Source organism: Strigops habroptila, chromosome 2 (genome assembly GCF_004027225.2).
Source record: "Strigops habroptila isolate Jane chromosome 2, bStrHab1.2.pri, whole genome shotgun sequence".
NCBI classification, from domain to species: domain Eukaryota; kingdom Metazoa; phylum Chordata; class Aves; order Psittaciformes; family Psittacidae; genus Strigops; species Strigops habroptila.
Genome location: NC_044278.2, coordinates 21,047,391 through 21,066,658, shown reverse-complemented (window position 1 = coordinate 21,066,658; position 19,268 = coordinate 21,047,391). Strand labels below are relative to the sequence as shown.

At 42.6% G+C, this 19,268-nt stretch overlaps 1 protein-coding gene across 3 annotated transcripts; it reads left to right on the top strand.

The window, feature by feature from the left end:
• Positions 1–210: 210 nt before the first annotated feature.
• CCDC80 (coiled-coil domain containing 80) lies at positions 211–18,644 on the top strand. 3 transcript variants are annotated; one of them, XM_030477783.1, is made up of 8 exons: positions 211–858; positions 1,228–3,131; positions 6,610–6,766; positions 10,209–10,345; positions 10,964–11,112; positions 14,434–14,537; positions 16,123–16,203; positions 17,604–18,644. In XM_030477783.1, exons 2-8 carry the CDS (start codon positions 1,236–1,238, stop codon positions 17,948–17,950), a joined length of 2,871 nt encoding a protein of 956 aa, XP_030333643.1. In that variant the 5' UTR covers positions 211–858; positions 1,228–1,235; the 3' UTR covers positions 17,951–18,644. The 3 variants fall into 3 exon arrangements, with proteins under 3 accessions (XP_030333643.1, XP_030333644.1, XP_030333645.1); XM_030477784.1 differs by having other exon boundaries at positions 1,225–3,131; XM_030477785.1 differs by having other exon boundaries at positions 1,196–3,131.
• The last annotated feature ends 624 nt before the right edge of the window (positions 18,645–19,268 follow it).

The window sequence follows — 19,268 nt, the reverse complement described above, 5'->3', positions numbered from 1 at the left end:
GGACTATTTTTTTATCCATACAGTGTCAGTTTAATGGGAGGAAAGAGAAAGCCGAGGTTGGGGAGCGTCAGAGAGCTGGGACACGTGAAGGAAAGAGTTAAGGCTGGAGTCACCCTCTCTGAAGTGCTCTGTGATGCTGTGCAGTGTTTCAGCTCCCAGAGCCTTCCTCCTCCCTCCCTGTGTCGGAGTGGGGAGGAGGCGGGTTCTGCTGAGCTGTTAAATCCTGAGTGAAGTTTCCCCCATTTCCAGTGGCCACTGTTGTCTGAGGCTGGGTCGGAGCAAGGCTGGGGTTACCCTGACATTTCTGGGACCGCAGACAGACAAGAAGGGAAAAAGACGAGTCTTTTACCATTTGCTTTTGTCGAAGTGTGGAGAAAGGGGAAAGGGAAGCATTCTCTTTTTTTTCAGCATCACATTCCTGTGTTTTTCCTTCAGCCTGGAAAATATATTAATGCTGGTGATTTCCTCTCTGGAAACAAAGGAGCTAAACGGGACTGAGGAAACAAGGAGTGAGAAGGAGGCTTGGGAAGTTTAAAAGAGACAGACTCGGAGCAGCCAGGAGTTCCCATTTCTTAAATGAAATCCCTGACTGTGTGGGTAACAAGTACAGCAAAAAGCCAGACTTGCAGGTAAATGGAGAAGCGAAGACCCCAAAGGAAATTTCTGCTAACCTCATCCCATTTGTCAAGAAGGTGAAGAGAAAAGGAAGTTAAAAGATACACGGGGAGACGGGCAGGCTCTGGGACCTGTTGGGCTGTGTAAAGATAAATCACAGCAGCAAAGCTGTATGGCATTGGTCTCCTTTTAAAGGAAAAAGACGTGAAACCTCATCTCTGGAAGGGGAACTTCCCTGAGAGTGTAAGTCTCAAGTCAAATTCTTGGCTTTCTGCTCTACGTACCGGACCCCTTCTCTGTGCGTGTTTGCATGAGTGTATGTGAGAGCGTGAGAGAGACGGAGAGAAGGATGCAGATCACAGTGTCCTTTTGGATAGACAGAGTCATGTTACAGACAGATGATCTCATTTTTGCATAAAATGATCCATTTTGTGCATTTCCAAAAATAACTCTAAACTGTACAAAGCCACCAAGGTGGGACTGAGGTGTAATCAGCACTTTTAAATCACAAAATCTCACCAGCCTATGCTTTGCTTTTTTCATCACTTGCCCAAGATATCATCCCACTGTTAACATCTAGCTTTTTCTCTTTCTCCTCCTCCCCTCAAGCAGATTGCACAATGAACTGGAGGCCAGCTCTCAGCTTAGCCCTGCTGTGGGCAGCATGGCTAGTGTGCAGCTCCGAGAAGACAGAAAGGCTAGTGGAGAGAGGGAGCCATGGAGTCAGAAAAGCGCCCCTGGTTTACAGGGCTCCAAGCAGCCTCCTGAAAAGGTCTGGAGCATCCCTGATGGATTCAAGCACAAATCCCCGACACCCTGTCACCAAGAGGGATTCCTCAGGACCTCCAAAGGCACCTGCCAATCTCCTGCAAGGGGAAGCACGTTCCCAGGCCAGGGGCATGGGGACCAGAACAAGGTGGGTACAGAGACTCACAGCTGCAGCCAAATACTCCAAGTCTGAGATGATTAAGGACGAAGGGATATCCCCTGCCTCACAGTCATGGGTGGCACGTTTCCCTTCAGGGTCAAGTTCCCCTAATGTCCTGGCCAGCTTTGCTGGGAAAAATCGGGTGTGGGTCATTTCTGCCCCCCATGCCTCTGAGGGCTACTACCGGCTCATGATGAGCCTGCTGAAAAATGACGTTTACTGTGAACTGGCTGAGAGGCACATCCAGCAGATTGTCTTGTTCCATGAAGAAGGGGAAGAAGGAGGAAAAGTCAGAAGGATAACCAACGAAGGAAAAATCCTGGAGCAGCCACTAGATCCTGCCCTCATCCCTAAGCTCATGAGCTTTCTGAAACTGGAGAAGGGGAAATTCGGCATGGTGCTGTTGAAGAAAACTCTGCAGGTGGAGGAAAGATACCCTTATCCTGTCAGGCTGGAGGCCATGTACGAAGTCATTGATCAGAGCCCCATCAGAAAAATTGAGAAGATGAGGCAGAAGGGCTTCATCCAGACTTGCAAAGCAGCAGGGGTAGAGGGACAAGTGGTTGAGGAAAGCAATAACGGGGGCAGCACCCAGCCTACCCCCGGTGGTGGACATGTCCAGGTGTCAGCAAGGAAAGAGGAGCCAAGGAAGAGCAATAATCAGCCAACAAGGACCAAAATGGTGAGGAAACCAATGACAACCACAGTGGCCACTCCTCTGCCTACAGTAAGAACCACGACCCTCCCTCCCACCACCACACCTACCCGTGCCACCACCCGCACAGTGGCAACAGCAAGCCGGTCTACAACAACAACTACACCCCTCCCCACGACACAGAGGACCTGGACCACAAAGTCACATTCCACCACAGAGTACCACAGGCTTCCAGTAGCCCCTGATACCACCACACCTCGAGTCACAGCCTCTGAGGATTTCTACCCTCCTGTGTGGAAGGCAAACCGCAGGGATCGGCAGCGTGGCCACCCAGAGAAGCACCCGGCAACCACCCGGAAACCAGGCAAAGCTGCCCGCTACGACAGTTTCACAGAAGTCCCAACAGCTCCCTCAGTGCACTATACAAAGGTAAACGTGGGTAGATTTAAAGATAATCGAACTGACAGAAAGGACTATAACCACAGGGACCTGAATGTCACACCAGGGCAACACAAACCAACTAAGACTAAACCACCAAAAAAGAAGGCCCAAGAAAAGATACTGAACAATGAATATGAAGATAAATATGACCCAAGCAAGCCTTCTAGTTCCCATTTAGAGGAACAGTTTACAGTGGGAAATATTCCCCCAAAGAAAGGAAAAGAATCAAAGAAGCATGAGCGAATGGATAAACCTGAGAAGAAGAAGAAGAAGGACAGACCTGACAAGCTGCAGAAGAGTGATAAACAGTCCAAGAAGGACAAAGCTGAGAAAAAGAGCAAGCAGGACAAAGATCGTAGCAAGAAGAACAAGAAAGGGAGCAGGACTGAGAATGAGGATTTCCCCAAGCTCAACAAGAAGCCTTTCCTACAGCCTCCCAGGAAATCGGTGACTGACCTCCTGGAATATTTTGAAGGCAAAAGGCGGCTCATTGTAAGTAACTCATTCATCCGAATCTTATTACCTAAATGAAGTCATATCTCCCTCCTAGTAAGGATACGTGGAACAGAACGCTTATGGTGGTTTTGTATTATTCTTTTATTGTGCTTTCATTTAAGAGGTAAAATTTCTAGACTCAAACAATTATTTCCAACAGGGAAGGCTTTGCAGACTCATGTTGGAAATCCTACATGCTGTATGAACATCAGTCAGTCAGAAATTAGGCTAAAACCTCTTCCTAGTCACTTCCATGAGCCATCTGATATAGCCATCAGATTGTTTTGTTCCAGTGGGTATGTACATTTCAGGATCTGTGAGATTATGATTATTAGTAATGATTGGCAAAACAAGGGCCCAGTGTGGATTACATCCACTCATTGCTTTGGGTTACTTGCCAATGTTACCACATCTCAATGCTCAGCATGTCCCTCCAGCTGGCATACCTGTTTTATATTGGTGCTGGTGCCCTAAAACTGGAAGCGAGCCAGATGGCTTGGCAGTACTAGAGCATGTCTGACTGAGGATATGCACAAAGGCATATGATGAGATGCCCTGAGGTAGGATTGTTATATTTGCTATTCTTCCTGATGGGAACTTGGCATTCAAATCTCCTAGACATCTTCAGAGATCCTGTGCAAACTTCATTTTGGTTTGGTTTTTTGTCCTGCTGTTTTTATTAACTATAACACTATGGTAAGTTTTCAAGTCTGAGAAACTCTGCGTGGTCTGGAGTTACTTGTCCCAGGGTTTAATAGTGTTGTATGTTTTCCCAACAACTTACCTAAAACACCACTTCACCTGGGACAGGAAACCATTTTAACTGAAGTACAAATGTTTTTCTGGCAGATGGCACATACCCTGAAAGGCACACTTTGAAAAACAGTTCTTTAAAAATATTATTGTGGGAGCTGGTTTCTTGCAATTACTCCACTGCCAGCTGGCCTGTTTCACAGTTATTGTCCAACAGTCAGTGTCACAAACATAGCTTTTACTTTCATGCCCATATTCCAATACAAATAGCTAAGATTTCAACTACTGGGATCTAATTAATCATTCTGCTGATGATTCACAGTCCTGAGCAGAGGGCAACTTCCTTCTCCGCACCCCCATTCTTCCAGCTGTAGGGGATGTGCAGAGCTAGCAGTCATGTTGGAGAAAAGTCATCTCTTTGAGAAATTTGAACTTGACTGAATTTTGCAAATAATGCCTGTAAGTTACTTGTTGATTAATACTTAGACAAATCAAAAACTCAGAGAGAGAAACTGCACAGAAGTTTGGGATCTTTGAAATTTGGTCACATATCTCAACATTGTGGTTTCCAAGAATATGTGTAGCATCAAGACAAATAAAAACAAATTTGAAAAAGGAGCCAAAAGCGGAGTTCACAGATGTCAGGCTGCTAATTCATTGCAGCAACCTAGTCCTGGCAACTTAAAGGATGGTCTGAAATTTGAACCTTCTGGTACTAGGCTACCTCTCAGCTGGATCTCCAAGAAAAAGAGTTGCACAATCTCAGGTTGTCAGGCCAAAACTCACCGAAGACAAATGATTATGCCATGCTGCGCTTCATTTTTCCAGTATCTAATACCATCCTCAGCCTTCTTGCTCTAAGTTTCTTGAAGAATAAGTTTTAGTCAGTCATTGGTAAAAAGAGTGACTGATCTCTGCTATTGCTTCACCATGCACAGCACGTGGAAAACAACTTCTCAAGCTTCTTTGAATATACACACATGCCTATTTGCATCCCTTCCTATCAAAATGTTCTGTTCACATAAGGTCAGTCCTTTCAGCTAGATGAACTCTTGTCATTCATGAGCCTTCAAACTCCCTCTCTAGAGAAATAGCCCACACTGCTGCAGAAGTGGCTCTGCCTGAATTCCCCATTGCTTTGCTATACTTTTGTCTTTCAGCTGCTTTAATAGGCTGGCTCCAAAGGACACTGTTTCAGTCCTCTCCCAAAAGTCTTTTGAGAGGGACATGGGTTTTTAAGTCCTACATATCACTAAGGATTTCAGATTGCAGATTTCAGTGTGAATTCCAAACATCCAGAATTTTGAAGGCTATTCTGGGTCAATTTCAATTAATGACAAATATAGGACCCAGCTGCAGAAACTAAAAAAAAAAGTTTGGTCTTGAGTCCTGCAGCCCCACCTCTCTACAGTGGGGCTTTCACTGCACTCTTACTAGTGAAGAAATCTTGGCTTAATGAATTTGGGTTCTTGGTTTATTTCTCTGTGGTGATGAAATGCTGACTGACAGTTTATATATAAGACTCTATTTATACCCACGTGTATATATATGCACATTCACATATACACACATGCATGCAAATACAGACAGATACAGTGTATGTAGTGCCTGGACTGAAACAGTCCTGGCACAATGCTTTGATTTGAAGTTTGCTTTGACTCTTAAATATTCCCTGCTTTGTTCTACAAGGTTTGATGAAGTAGATCAGATTCAGACTTGATTGTGTGTTCCTGCTTATGGCCTCCAAAACTAGGGAGGACAAAAACAATGGTCTGGTTTTGATCTCAGTCCTCAAATCCTTCTCATGATCCTTTTTTCATTTGAAGCATTTCTATGCAATTTAAAAGCAACGTGTTACATGTTATGGCCCAGAAATGAAATCCTCTTTGTGTCTGACTTTCATTCACCTTCATGTTCCAATGCTGCAGCCATGCCAGGGGGTCTTTGCATAAATGAGCGTCAGATCTTATAAGCCCAGAAATGCCTCTTACATTTCAGTAAATTGATGAACTGGATTTAAAGGAGTATATCATAAAAACTAGCCTCCAGGCCCTACAGACTTAAAGAAGGCAGCTAGAAAAGGATTAAACCTGTTACAGAATAAAGCGTAAGTCTGCAATTGAAGGATTCTGGTGATTATTCATGGCCTTAAATCACAAAATTTGGATCTGGATTCCAACTCCCCTTGTGTTTGGGGAATCACTGGCAGGGGCTTGATTGCAGTTCAGTGCTGCCAGTTAGAATGATTACATTGCAAGAGCTGAGGCACTCCTCTTCACCTTCTGCTGGATATTGCTGCCATGTTCCCAGTGCTCCCGCTGTCAGTGAGCAGAGGCAATCCTAGATTCATGGCACCACTGAAAGGGCTGTTGGGGAGACCTGGCATGACTGGCAGGGCAAGGGATAACAGAAGAGTACATGGTTTTCTGTAAAATCCAGTGCCATTCTTCTACCAGCACTGTGGAGAGGCGTGGAAGGAGCTTGTGCCACCAGCTGGCCATGCTTCCTAAAGTTTTCCTGCTGCTGTTTAAAGACCCTTGGGTCAGTCAGGCCTAAATGTACACTCCAGACACAAATAAATAAAATAAGGCTACAGAGCTGTCAAGAGCTCTATGGAAAAGAAAGCACAGTTTGCAGACAGTGACTAGTTCTCCTTCAGTAAAATAGTCATCTGCTTCATTCCTTACACTAAACAAGCTCTTTTTTCTCTGCCACCAACCAGCTGATCACGACACCTAAGGCGGACAACACCATGTATGTGCAGCAGCGAGACGAGTATCTGGAGAGCTTCTGCAAGATGGCAACGAGGAAGATCTCAGTGATTACAATTTTTGGCACCATGAACAACAGCAGCATGAAAATTGACCACTTCCAGCTAGGTTCTTTTTTTTTTTTAATAATTTCTTTCCGTCTTGTGGGCACAATACAGACAGCAAAGGGAGAAATCTCCCCAGCCTGGGTCAAGATCTAAGCAAGATCATTTGTTGTGGTTCAGTTGTACTTTCAAACCTATTCCTCCTCCTTCCACGCTAACTACCTCCCTTTTGTATTTACGTAAGTGTCTCTGGTATTTTCCATGTTTAGGCTTCCAGTGATGTAAATTGAGCACCTGCAGCTTTCTTTGTGGGAATTGTTAAAGCCAGTAAAACAGCGAAACAGTGAAAAGGCAGAAAAACGTGATGAGGGCATGGGACAGAAAGAAATTAGGCTCAGGTCTACCAATATGTTGAATACCATCGTGACTATCTAACTCAATGGCTACCCTATTATGATGCCCCCTGCCCTTGCTTTTTATAAGACATCAGCCGTGGATGGCTAGATACTGGCTAGCACAATTTAAACACTGCTTAAAGGAACTGGCTGTTGTCATGAAGGAGAGGGGATTGGGAGCAGGAAATGCTGAAGCGAACTGTTTAAGATTATATTCAAAACTTGGCGCAAATTAATTCTGGTTTGAAGTTCAATATCATTATCTCCCCACTCTGCCATATAACATTTTCTCTTGCCTTTGCACTCCTCACAATATCATGGTAAAAGCTTCATTTTTCAGGGGCATGCACTGGCTAAACCCAGTCCAGAGAGACGCATGCCAGTTAGACCCCTTGCTGTGAGTTCCCTTCCCTCCCAGGATCAGCTGTCCTAGGCTTAAGAGCTAATTTTGGTGTCCACAAAGTGAGCATTCTCCTCCACAGCAAGTGGAGGTCCAGGTGCATTTTCCCCTTTGTGCTGGTAAATAGATATTAATTTAGAAGATTTCAATCATAGACTTTAGGTAGGGACAACCTTGCAAATTTGCATCAGCGTACCTGATATTACAAGGTTTACCATTCAAAGTCCTGCTGGCTCTCTTTACCCATAAAGCTAGATATGCATCAGTGTGACTGCTTATTGCTGGCTATTGCAAAGAGGTTCATTTCATTGAAGCCAGAAGTTTTGGACTTTAAATCAGACTCCGCAGGATTTGCAAAGTAGCTCATTCAGCCATATTTAGTATCACCTTCTTTACATACAGAGTTCCTATATAGATGTGTGACACTGGGCATCTATCTCTTAGGTAGCTTTGAAACAACTGGTGTCAATGTTCAGGTCCAGGGAAGCACCCACCAAAGCCAGTGAGAACCTTTCTTTTCATAACAGTAGGATCTGGGCAGACTTCAGTCCCCGTCCAGCAAACCACTTAAGCTTAGGTGTCTCTGGAATCATGTAAACAATCTCATTGCTGTCTGCATCTAAAGGTTAACACTACCGTGAATGCTTCACGGGTTGAAGGCATAGAAATAGTATAAAAGTTGCTAGTTTTGCTTATAAGTCCACCACATCTTTCCTCTGGAAGTTCATCCGGTTTTACCAGACGCTGGGAAGAGGTGTGCTGGAACAGAAAGCTCAGGACCACACCAGCTCCTGGATATTTCAGGTCTGGCATACAACAGGCCAGAAAATCCCAGATTTCTGTCTGGCTTCCAGCCATGCCTCTACTACAGTCAGAGGGAGAGCACCTAGCAGGGATCAGGAGTCTTGTGTCCCTGAATGACAGTCAGTCACAAATCCTGTCAGACTGTCCATTTGTGCACCTCTTTGACAAATCAGGAGCGGCACAGGATTTTCCACATCAAGCCAAGGTTACTCAAGGTCACTTTTTGTGTACCAAGATCCATCTGCCTGCCAGTGGACTGTTTAGGATTATATTTAGCTCCAGTCTGGCTACTAAGCAGATATTCACTCTGACATAGACCATACTCTTTCAGCCTGTTCCAAACTTAATCTATACCCAAACCTTCCCCAAACCACACAACTGTATATAACAGCTGAATTCTCACAGGAGAAATTAACTTCTTGGAGCAAAGCAGAAGACTTAGAAGGGTATAACTTAAACCTTACATGAAGTTCACCTTACATTTTTTTAACAAAACACCAAATTCTGAGCTTTTTAAAAAGTTTAACACAAACATCTTTCTATTTACCCCCCCTTCTCCTCTACCCTTCCTGCTTGCATGACCTTTTCATGGCTCACTCTCCTTCAGCACCTGAGGCATCAAAAGCTCCTAAGAAACAATTTGTTTACAGTATTTAAGCTATGAGAAGCCTGAGCACCCAGCATGATGAGGTCTACTTGTAGTGCCGCATCTTTGGACTAAAATACAAATGACAACAATAGAAAAGTCCACAATTTCAAACACATTTAAAAGTAGCAAATAAAAGAGAGCTCATTAACACTATTAGCTCATACTGAAAGCAAAGAGCATTTCCCAGTTTCACACTGTAATGACACAAAAGCTGAGTGTCACTGCAGACGGCTTCTCTTCACCCCAGGTTAGCCATGTGATCTTTTCCCCAACTCATGGGAACAGGGCGTTAGTCAACTAAACGCCAGCCCCAGGCTACCTACTCTACAGTCAAAGCCAATACCTAATCTATTAGGCCACTGTACTGCTACAACAAACTACTGAACTCCTTTGCAGCCTTATCTGAATTATTTCTAAGGAGTAGCTCATTTTCCCAGCCTGTCTAGCTGCTAAAGAAGTATGGAGAAAGGTCTCTGCACTTTTTCAGTGACCTTTCTAGAAAAAGCAAAGAGAGTAAGGACTCTGCAGGTAGCAGCAGACAGTCTCGACTTCCACTGCTCTTCATGATGATCTTCATGCTCCTTCTTTATGAAGTGGAGGTCAGGGACAAGTAGTGAATTGAAAAGAGGCAATTAGATTAACTTCTTTTTTTCTCCCTACAAATTACTTCAAGTTTGAAAGGCAAGCCAGCATTTGTGGCTTGCTTTTCTCTCCTGAAACATTTTTCAGGACTTGGACCTGATAGACCCTGGTTCCAGGGGAAGAAAGGAACCTCAAGCTGTTCTATTTATGTTTTACTGGCCCAAATTCTCTATGCTGTTTCATTTGGATATGGTGCCTTACTGCCGCTATCCTACATTGTTTCTATTTTCTATTCCAGAAATGGCTGCATTTCAAGAGCTGGTGAAATGACTAGTAAATGCATGTATACGCATAAGCATATTGAAAACAAACAAACAAAAAAATCTAAAAGATCTTTCCAGGAAAGAGCAGGCAACCAAGATTTTTCAAAATCAAGTAGAAAAGTTGAATACTGAAGTGTACATGCCCCAGGATAGACTGTTTCAAAAAATACTAAGACTGAAAACTGGACAGATAAAAGCCATAGCACCATATTGATGTTTTTTTAATATCGTGCCTGTGCAGCTACAAGAAGACTTTGGGAAATGAATTTTCCCCTTTCTTTCAAGGTGAAATTAAAAGCAGAGTGCTGTGTGATTCCATGACTATTTTTATTTCTCCTTTGTCTCACATTAAGATAACGAAAAGCCCATGAAAGTGATAGAGGATGAAGATCTCGTGGACCAGCAGCTCATCAGTGAGTTGAGGAAAGAGTATGGGATGACCTACAACGATTTCTTCATGGTGCTGACAGACACTGATATGAAGGTCAAGGTGAGGTTTCCAACTCTTTGAAAGAAAAGGCATTGGAAAAACAGGAAAAAAAATGAAAAACTTAGGAAATTACACTACAGGCTTGTGTGTGAGGCACGTAAGAGACTGATGCAGGACTTGGTCATTGCTGAAGGACAAGAAGAAGGGCAGTAAGAGAATTTTTCAGGAATTAGGTAGTTATCTTTGATTTCTGCAATTAGGGGATTTCAGGAATTGTGGGTTTCTGCTAGTGTCTTAGCTGGACCTCCCACAGGCAGGGGTTTTATTGTAGTACCTGTTATTCTAAAACACACAGTTTGACTGCTCATCAGGATGACAGCATATTGCATCGGCCAATGCTCTTGTTGAATGGGCTTACAAAAGAGCATAATGACAGTTTGTTGCCTGCAATGGCCTGGCCTTATCACATTGAGAAAATACTGAATATATGTCATTTCCAAAGAGCAATCTGACTGCACAACCAATACTATTTTCCATGCTTTCTAATCTGTTTTAGGTCTTGTTACGTGTGTGTAAATAGGAATACTTGGATCTCTATATATCCTACAGTGCTGTGATACATGCAGAAAGACTCCCAGTATGTGCATTCTTTCATCCATTTGTTCTTTCTTCTTACAGCAATATTATGAAGTACCTATAGCAATGAAATCTGTGTTTGATTTGATTGACACCTTCCAATCACGAATTAAAGACATGGAAAGACAGAAAAAAGAGGGCATTGTCTGCAAAGAAGATAAGAAGCAATCCCTTGAGAGCTTCTTATCCAGGTATTACCTTCTGTTCTTATCTGCTGCTAGTTCTAATGAGTATTGTCTTATTGCAAAAATACCCACCCAACTATTTCTGTGACTTTTTAATATAGATTTCTCAGTACTTAGAGGGCTTAGCAAATGCAGAGATGTAGCCATACCTGAATGCAGTCTTGTATAGAGCACTGGAAGTCAGGACGCATGCTGCGCTTCCTGACTGCACATTCTTTGGACATTAATTTTCTGTACCTCAGTTCCCCCATAATGACATGGAGAAAATAACACTGACTTGCATTAGAAGAGCAAATAAGGATTAATTCACAGATGTTAGCTCAGTGTTTTAAATGCATGAAGCACAGTGTTTATGTGTTTCAATTATCAACTGTCACAATCTCATTAATCCCATTCTAATCCTTTCCATGTAGCTCGAATCAGTAATTAATTCTCTGTAACTTCCTTCTTATCCTACTGGAGATAACAGTTGGTCTTTGCCAGTATTAGTCATACATATTATTAAAGGTCTTGCACAAGTCTTTTGAAAAATGTTTGAGAGACCTTCTGCAGAAAGACAGTTTTGCTTATGCAATTGCTATATGCTGTGTTACTGCTCTACCTGCGAGACCTGAATTCCAGGCAACAAACATGTCTGGACTGTGGGAATTCAGATCCACAGAAGACCTGTGCAGCTATAGATCTCCCTATCGCAGGATAATTTATGGGAAATGAGGGCTACTCTATCACTCTAGGTTTTACCTGTTACTACTGCATCCTCCTCACCTACTATCAGAATCCATGGGAATACACTGTCAAATGTCAAATAGGTATAAAAATAACTGAGGCGGTGTGATGGATTATAACTTGAGGAGGAAAGAAGCAACAGGTAAATGAATAGGCTCTTGGTTCATAAACATTTTAAAATTCAATGGCCATTTCAACACAAAGAGAACCTTTAACAAGAACCACCCAACCCACCACACCACCTCCTGTTTAGGTCTCAGTGATTCATCCGAAAGACCATCAAGAAGAACCACAGTTTAGAAACAGCTGACCAACACAAGAAAGAGCTTGTATGCTGGAAAGTGACAGGCCCCAAATCCTCCTTTTCCTGGAATCTGCCCTAGTAATAAACACACATTAGAAACACAGGCAGGAAAAATGCAGAATGTTGCATCTTTAAACACATCTGCTGCTGCACAGAGTGCATTTGTCATCTGAGCAAGGAGCATCAAGCTTTAAATACTGGGTGGACTTCACTAGCCGTGTTAACTGGTCAGATTCCCAGCAAGATTCCTTCCAGCTTTGTCCAAGATTATGTTCCCAGCTGAACAGGAGTCTTGGCATCATCTCCCTGGTGTTGCTCATTGGGGAGGTCAGTTACAATAATGCAAATATTGTTCTTCACAAGCCTGGCTGGAGTGAAAGGAGACCGCAAGAGCCAGAGCTGGCTAGAGTACTGCTTAAAAGCTACATGTATCTGCAAGAGATCCTTGAGTTTGAGCGGGGGGAGTCCCCCTGTAACACCAAGACACTGGCTGCACTACTCTCTGGGCTCACAAACAAGAATGGGATACAAAATAGGTAGAAGAGGAAGAAAGGATGCACACAGGGAAGGGTCTGGCAGATCTGTCACGACAGAATTGTTGGCCTGTGGCTTCTCATATCAGAAATAAGGCATAAATGTGTACATTCATGTTGCTGAGCTAACAGCTGTGAAGGACCAACTGAACTAATTTCTCAGTAAGATGTAGCCCCTAATAAGCACACTGATTATAGGGATTGCCTGGTGCAGGGGGATGAACAGCTTGAGTGGCTTTCAACCCTTCTCAGCTCTGTGCATCTCCGAAGGAGATACTCAAAAATCCATAAAGTGATTAAGAGCATCTTAAAGCATTTCACAGATATGATGCCATCCTGATTTATGCCCTGGAAAACATATGATCCACTTTTTACATTCTCAGTTATTGTTTCACAGAATCACAGAATGGTTTGGGTTGGAAACAACCCTAAAGATCCAACCCCCTGCCATAGGCAGGGACATCTTCCGCTAGACCAGTAGCCAGGTGCTTTTGCTATACAAAATATCATAAGATGATTTTTTCCTTATTTTCAGAACAACAACATGAGATTTCGCCCGTTTCCTCATGTCATGTATATGATTCTTTATGCTTATTACTCCTGTTCACACAACTATATACACACACCTATGTCTCTTTGCTGTTCCTCTGGAGTAAGATTAAAATGGGGGAGCTTTGCTTTTCAAGGACTTACTTTTTTAATTACAAAAAAACACGCAGTATCAGTAACAAGACAAAGAAATCAGCATCCCCCACTCTTTCAGCAACTTCTGTGACTTTGAGCAAGTCCGCCATATTTTCTGCTTCTCTTAAATAGAACAGAATTGACCCTTTGCATTAGCCTTTATTTTGAGATCTTCAATTGGTTCTGCAGAAAGGCAGGCTATTATTGCAACAAAGTAACATCTGCATCCGTTTAAAAGATCATTTCCTGATACAAAAATATCCCTGCAGCTTTGCAAATTCCTATAAATCTGATTTATTTAGGTTTAGTGGAGAAGCACCTTTATTCAAAAAAGGAGTTTCTTGCAGGGTATTAAAACCCCCTGTAGTTAGAATTTTGCAAGGTTTCAAATGTCCTTATGGCATTGCCTTTCCTTGAGAGGACAAGGGAAAGTGCTCCTTGTGCAAAAGTTTGGTTAGATGGGGCATTCGATATTAAAGAAATATCCAAGATTTATCTTACTGCCCCATGCATGCCTCATATAGCCACAGGCTCACACAACCACACTCTCACAAACAAGCCCAGATTTAAAACCATGTTAGAGGTATTTTGAGTGAGTGTGGTGTAGAAGAAAAAGAGGTCAGTGAATATTTACACAGAAGTATGAGTTACGTCTGAAATGAAGATACACCCTAATTCTCAGACAGGCCTTGGACTGCAAAGTAACTGTGCAGTTCCAGCAGCGGTGAATGACGTAAAAGCTAAATGTTTAGTGAGGAATTCTACAGTAATCTTTCTTTCTTTTGCATATACACTTCTCAGCATTATTGTAACTACTGAAGGGGCCTTTGAGCAAAGATCATAAGCTTTGCAGTGTTTGTTTAGTGAAGCAGCAGATGTTTGACAGTTTGAGAGCTGTAAAACTCAAAATAGGCTTCATCCTCTCCCAGTGATGGACAGAACTGGGAAGATCTCCCATCCAGCTGTTACTTAGAAGTTGTGAGAGGAATGACATACTTCAGCCTACAGAGAACAAAAATGATGACAGGACTCTGGTCACATGTTATCACTGTGCACTGTCACACTCTTTCCTCTTTCCAGGTTCCGATGGAGAAGGCGGCTGGTAGTGATCTCTGCTCCCAGTGATGAGGACTGGGCTTATTCCCAGCAGCTTGCTGCTCTCAGTGGACAAGCCTGCAATTTTGGTGAGTCAAAAGAAATTATACCCTTGCTCCCCAAAACCACATCCTTCCTGGTGATGCAATGTATTCCTTTGCTCAAGCCTGAACCTAGACAGTCTGAGGAGTCTGACAATTGAAAAGTTTGCTGTAGCTACTCCACATCCAAATGGAAAAGATTGTGCTAAGCAGGTAGTACAGCACATACCCTGACAGCTAAGACAGCTAAATTGTTCCCTGAAATCATTTGTGTAACGTAGAAAAGGTTAGCACTCCAAAGCTTCCCTCCAGGCTTCTGCTTCAGGAGCTCGATAATCTTTTCTTACTGCGCAAATTAACACATAAGTACAATGCTTTGGGAAGGGCAGATTCTCTACACCCAGCTCAGAACCAGGTCAGGTATCAGGGAGATGCATGGACATTAGGTTTTGGTTTGGTTTGTTTTGGTTCTTTTTCCTTCCTGCTTCATTGCCAAAACCTGCAAAAATAGTATCCAACAAGGACACTCCCAGCCCCCTAACTAGGTACTTAAGAGCCAACTACGTAGTCAGTGGAGAGAGATGGGATCTTCCAGGAGGCAATTACAAGCAAGATCCAGAAACACTCTTCTGCCTTTTCATTACAAAGCCCAGAGAGACTTACTCCTTAACTTAGGTTCCTGGCAATGCAAATACCATACAGGGCCTTAGACGTGACTCCTACAACAGAATAAACCAGGTCCCATTCCAAAGCTGCTGTTTCAATACATTTCAGTTATGCCTGGAGATCTGCACAGTGTCACTGTTTATTCATAACCACCTGGCTTTCATTCAAAGCATCAGCATCATCTCGCTTGGTAACTACTGAAGTAAACTGTGACATGGACCACTGCAAAATGCTTCGTGAAGAATGGAATGTAACCAAAACAGTTAATTCTCCCCAGCTTTTGTTAGGGACAGCTTGAAGGAGATCCAGTGAGTTCCTAAAGCATTTGTCCTCACTGGGTGTTTTAACTAAGCGTCTTACCTCCAAGTTGTAAAAACAGTTACATCAAAGATTTTGTAGATAGACTCACGTTACACAACCAGCTTCTACAGCCCCTAAGGCCTTTCTTCAAAGCAGAGGTAACAGTCCAAGCCTCTGCCCCAAACAAATGAAAGAAGTGAATGCCTGTAATAAGCTATTCCCTACAGTCATTTAGAATTTAACTGTGATAGGTTACATTGCCCCTAAATACTTTGTTGCTGTGCAGATGACAAGTAAGAGCTTTGAACAAAACAGTGCAGAAACATTCTGAATTTGGGGAATGGCCTCTACAAATTTAATAGTGTGTCTGATGCTTGCATCCCTATTCTACAGAACCATACCAAATGCTGGTGTCCTTGGGACACTAGCAACAGCTTTTATGCAACTGATACCACATTTAGTTGACACACTAGCTTATCCCCATGTTTGGGACAGGTGATGTGACTGGCAGAGATTCCACAGAAATCAGTAACTCTTCCACCTAGAGGGCTGGCTGTGAGTGGGTCCTAACTTAGCGTACACAGACCTGACTTATTAAACTGAAATCTGCCCCAGAATGAGCAGAAAGACCTGGTCTGACCCCAAACCTCCTTCATTTCCTCCACAGGTCTGCGCCATATAACTATACTCAAATTGCTAGGACTTGGAGAAGATATTGGAGGTGTCTTAGAGTTGTACCCAATTAATGGTAAGTAACTGTTTCCAGTTTCTTCAGTACTACCCATGACAGACATTACATAGAGTTTCTTTGCTGTAATTTCTTTAGACGGATGGGTATGACTATGTTTTCCTCTTTTGTTTTGTTTCTTTCAAGTAACAAGACAACACAAAAGCAAACAAAAAGCTTTCTTGGTGTTCCTGTGCTAAACATTACATAACTTCTTCAGGACACAAAAAGCCCAAATATCATCTTTACCTCCCACCTAAACATACAGTCCCAAGTACACTCCTCTGCCTGCCTTGCTGTCAAACATGAAGAGATGTCTGTGCCTCTTCCGTGTGCAAGAGTTTGCAGGGCTAATGGAACACCAGCTCAGCAGATTCTCTTATATGGGTCCCTCATTCATCTTCATAGAATGGTTTGGGGTGGAAAGGACCTTTTAAAGATCACCTAGTCCAACCCTGCTGCCATAGACAGTGACAGCTTTCACTAGATCAGGTTGCTCTAAGCCATGTCCAACCTGGCCCTGAACACTTCGAGGGATGGGGCATACACAGCTTCTCTGGGCAACCTGTTCCCATGTTGCACCGCCCTCATCCTGAAAAACCTCTTCCTTGTATTTAAATCTACCATCTTGCAGTTTAAAACCATTACCCCTTGTCCTGTCTCTATAGGTCCTGGTAAAAAAAACCTTTCTCTTTTTTTTTTTTTTATAAGCCCCCTGTAAGTACTCTATTTGCTCTCTGAAGGCTACTTCAGGTAGCTATTCTTAGGAGATCTCACTGTCAGGGTACATTTCAAATGCTACTACTTAAGCCCAACGACTGTCTCCATCAGTGGAAGAACAAAGACAGCTGATTTATCCCATCCCCATTCTCACTGCTCTGTAATACGGAAGCATGCTAGTCCTAGCTTGCTGGCCTCCTTCAGAGAGCCTCAACAAGTTTGTAAGGCAAGGCATGTGCCACTTTGTAAGAGTCCTGCTGCCAAGCCAACTCTGTACGTGTTGCCATTTTAAATGGCCCAGCAAATTCATCCTGTAATTCTTCACGCTATCATACTTATTTCTTGTGATTTCTTTCACTGAGACTGTTTTTCACATACGCCTTGTGTGTTACGTGAACCCGTGACCCAAGCTGCATAGAAGCCAAAAAGGTGCATGCATGATGGGTGACAAAAAGGTGTGCTACACTTCAGTAGCTTCAGCCTACAGAATAAAGACAAGTTTACTAAACCGAACAAAACTGTTAAAATACATCTTTAGTTTACACTGGAGCTGTTTCATTTTGGAAGCAGGAAATCCTGAACTTGTAAATGACCAAAATCTTACATTGCCAACTATTGGCCTGCATCCTACCTCATGTTGCTAACAAACATCATCAGTGCCTAATCAAAATATCAATGCTGGTTTTGTGATTACTTTCTAGGAAGCTCTACTGTAGACCGAGAAGATATCCCAGCTAATTTGGTGAAAGACATTAGAAATTATTTCCAAATTAGCCCAGAATATTTCTCCATGCTTCTAGTTGGGAAAGATGGAAACGTCAAATCCTGGTATCCTTCTCCAATGTGGTCTATGGCGATTGTGTATGATCTGATTGATTCCATGCAGCTTCGTCGACAGGAAATGACAATTCAGCAATCACTCGGCATGCAGTGCCCAGATGATGAGTATGGTGGGTATGGTTACCATAGCTATCACCAGGGATACCAGGAAGGTTACCAAGATGACTACCGTCACCATGGAAGTTACCACCATGGATATCCATACTGAAAAGCGCAACTTAGCCTCCGACTGCCCTGTGTCTGTCTTCTAATAGCTATTCAAGCGATAGGTGGCCAGTTGCAGAGTGTCTTCCCAGGCCACCTAGATATCCCTGCCTTGTTCTTACACTGTTCAGCCAAGGGACTTTGGTCATTTGTCTTCTCAAAAATGCAGAAGCCTTTACAGTGAAGCAATTCAAACCAGTAGTATTGAAGCTTTAAACAATAAAGACTCCTTTATATTTTTAAACCTTTATAAACAAAAGGCATCAGCAGGTGCTGTTTGTGTTAAAACCAAACAAAAAACCACCACAGCCCCAGCCCATGGACACTACTGCAGGGCAGGACATGAACTGTCCAACAAATTTTGTAATGCTTTTGTTAGTACTTTTTCTAAGGAGAAAAAAAAAAAGAAGTGTATTTATTGGAAAGTGAGATTGCATTGTGCTCATGAAAAGAAGCAAAGAATCACACTTCAGGGCTTTCCCAGAAAAGGAAAATTTAAGAAGGAAGCATGCTGCAGGCTCTTTAATAGCAATAACAATAATAATAAAATCCTTTTGAAGTACCTTATCTAAAAAGACAGCATCCCTCCTGTGGTGCATTAACATTGTAATTAGCTGACTTTATCAATGAAAATGTGAATTTACGGCTATGGCAGGATTTGTTCTAATACAATACAATGTAAAGCTCTTAACTACAAAGCTTGCTTTATGGCCATTTATTCTTTTAATTCGGATCCCTGTTCTCTTAGGTCCTGCCCACCTGACAGTTAAATCCAAGTTAATGAGAGCTAAGTGAAAACACCAACCATAGTCAGCATCGTCTGAAACACAGAAAATTCAAAAGCAATATTTTCATCAGAAAAATAGGAAAAAAATTCTTATTCATGTATATTTTAAATGAGTTGTAACAAGCTCTCTATAATGTTTTTAATTAAACTCTTACTCTAAATTTGAAACTTCCTTCTACCTCTTCTTCTCATACCCTCCCCATGGAAAAAAATATCCAGACTAAATGTTTATAAAACTAAACCAGCTCTATTTCTGCCACACTTTCTGAAATGGTTTTCTTCTCCCTTCTCATTGGAAGAGTGCCCTTTGGGCATCTGATCTGCTGCACTAGCCTACTCCTACTGCAATCAGTGGTGGGAACAGCATGCATAGCCATGCTTTCAACACCATTTGGATTAGATTTCTAAACATTTAAGACCCAGCATAAAGATTCAGCCTTCACAGTAGCACAGTGGTCACTTGTAATGTTGAAGGCATGCCTGACCAGTCACGTTTCTTTTTATAATCTGTGATCTGAGTGCACATGCCACATAC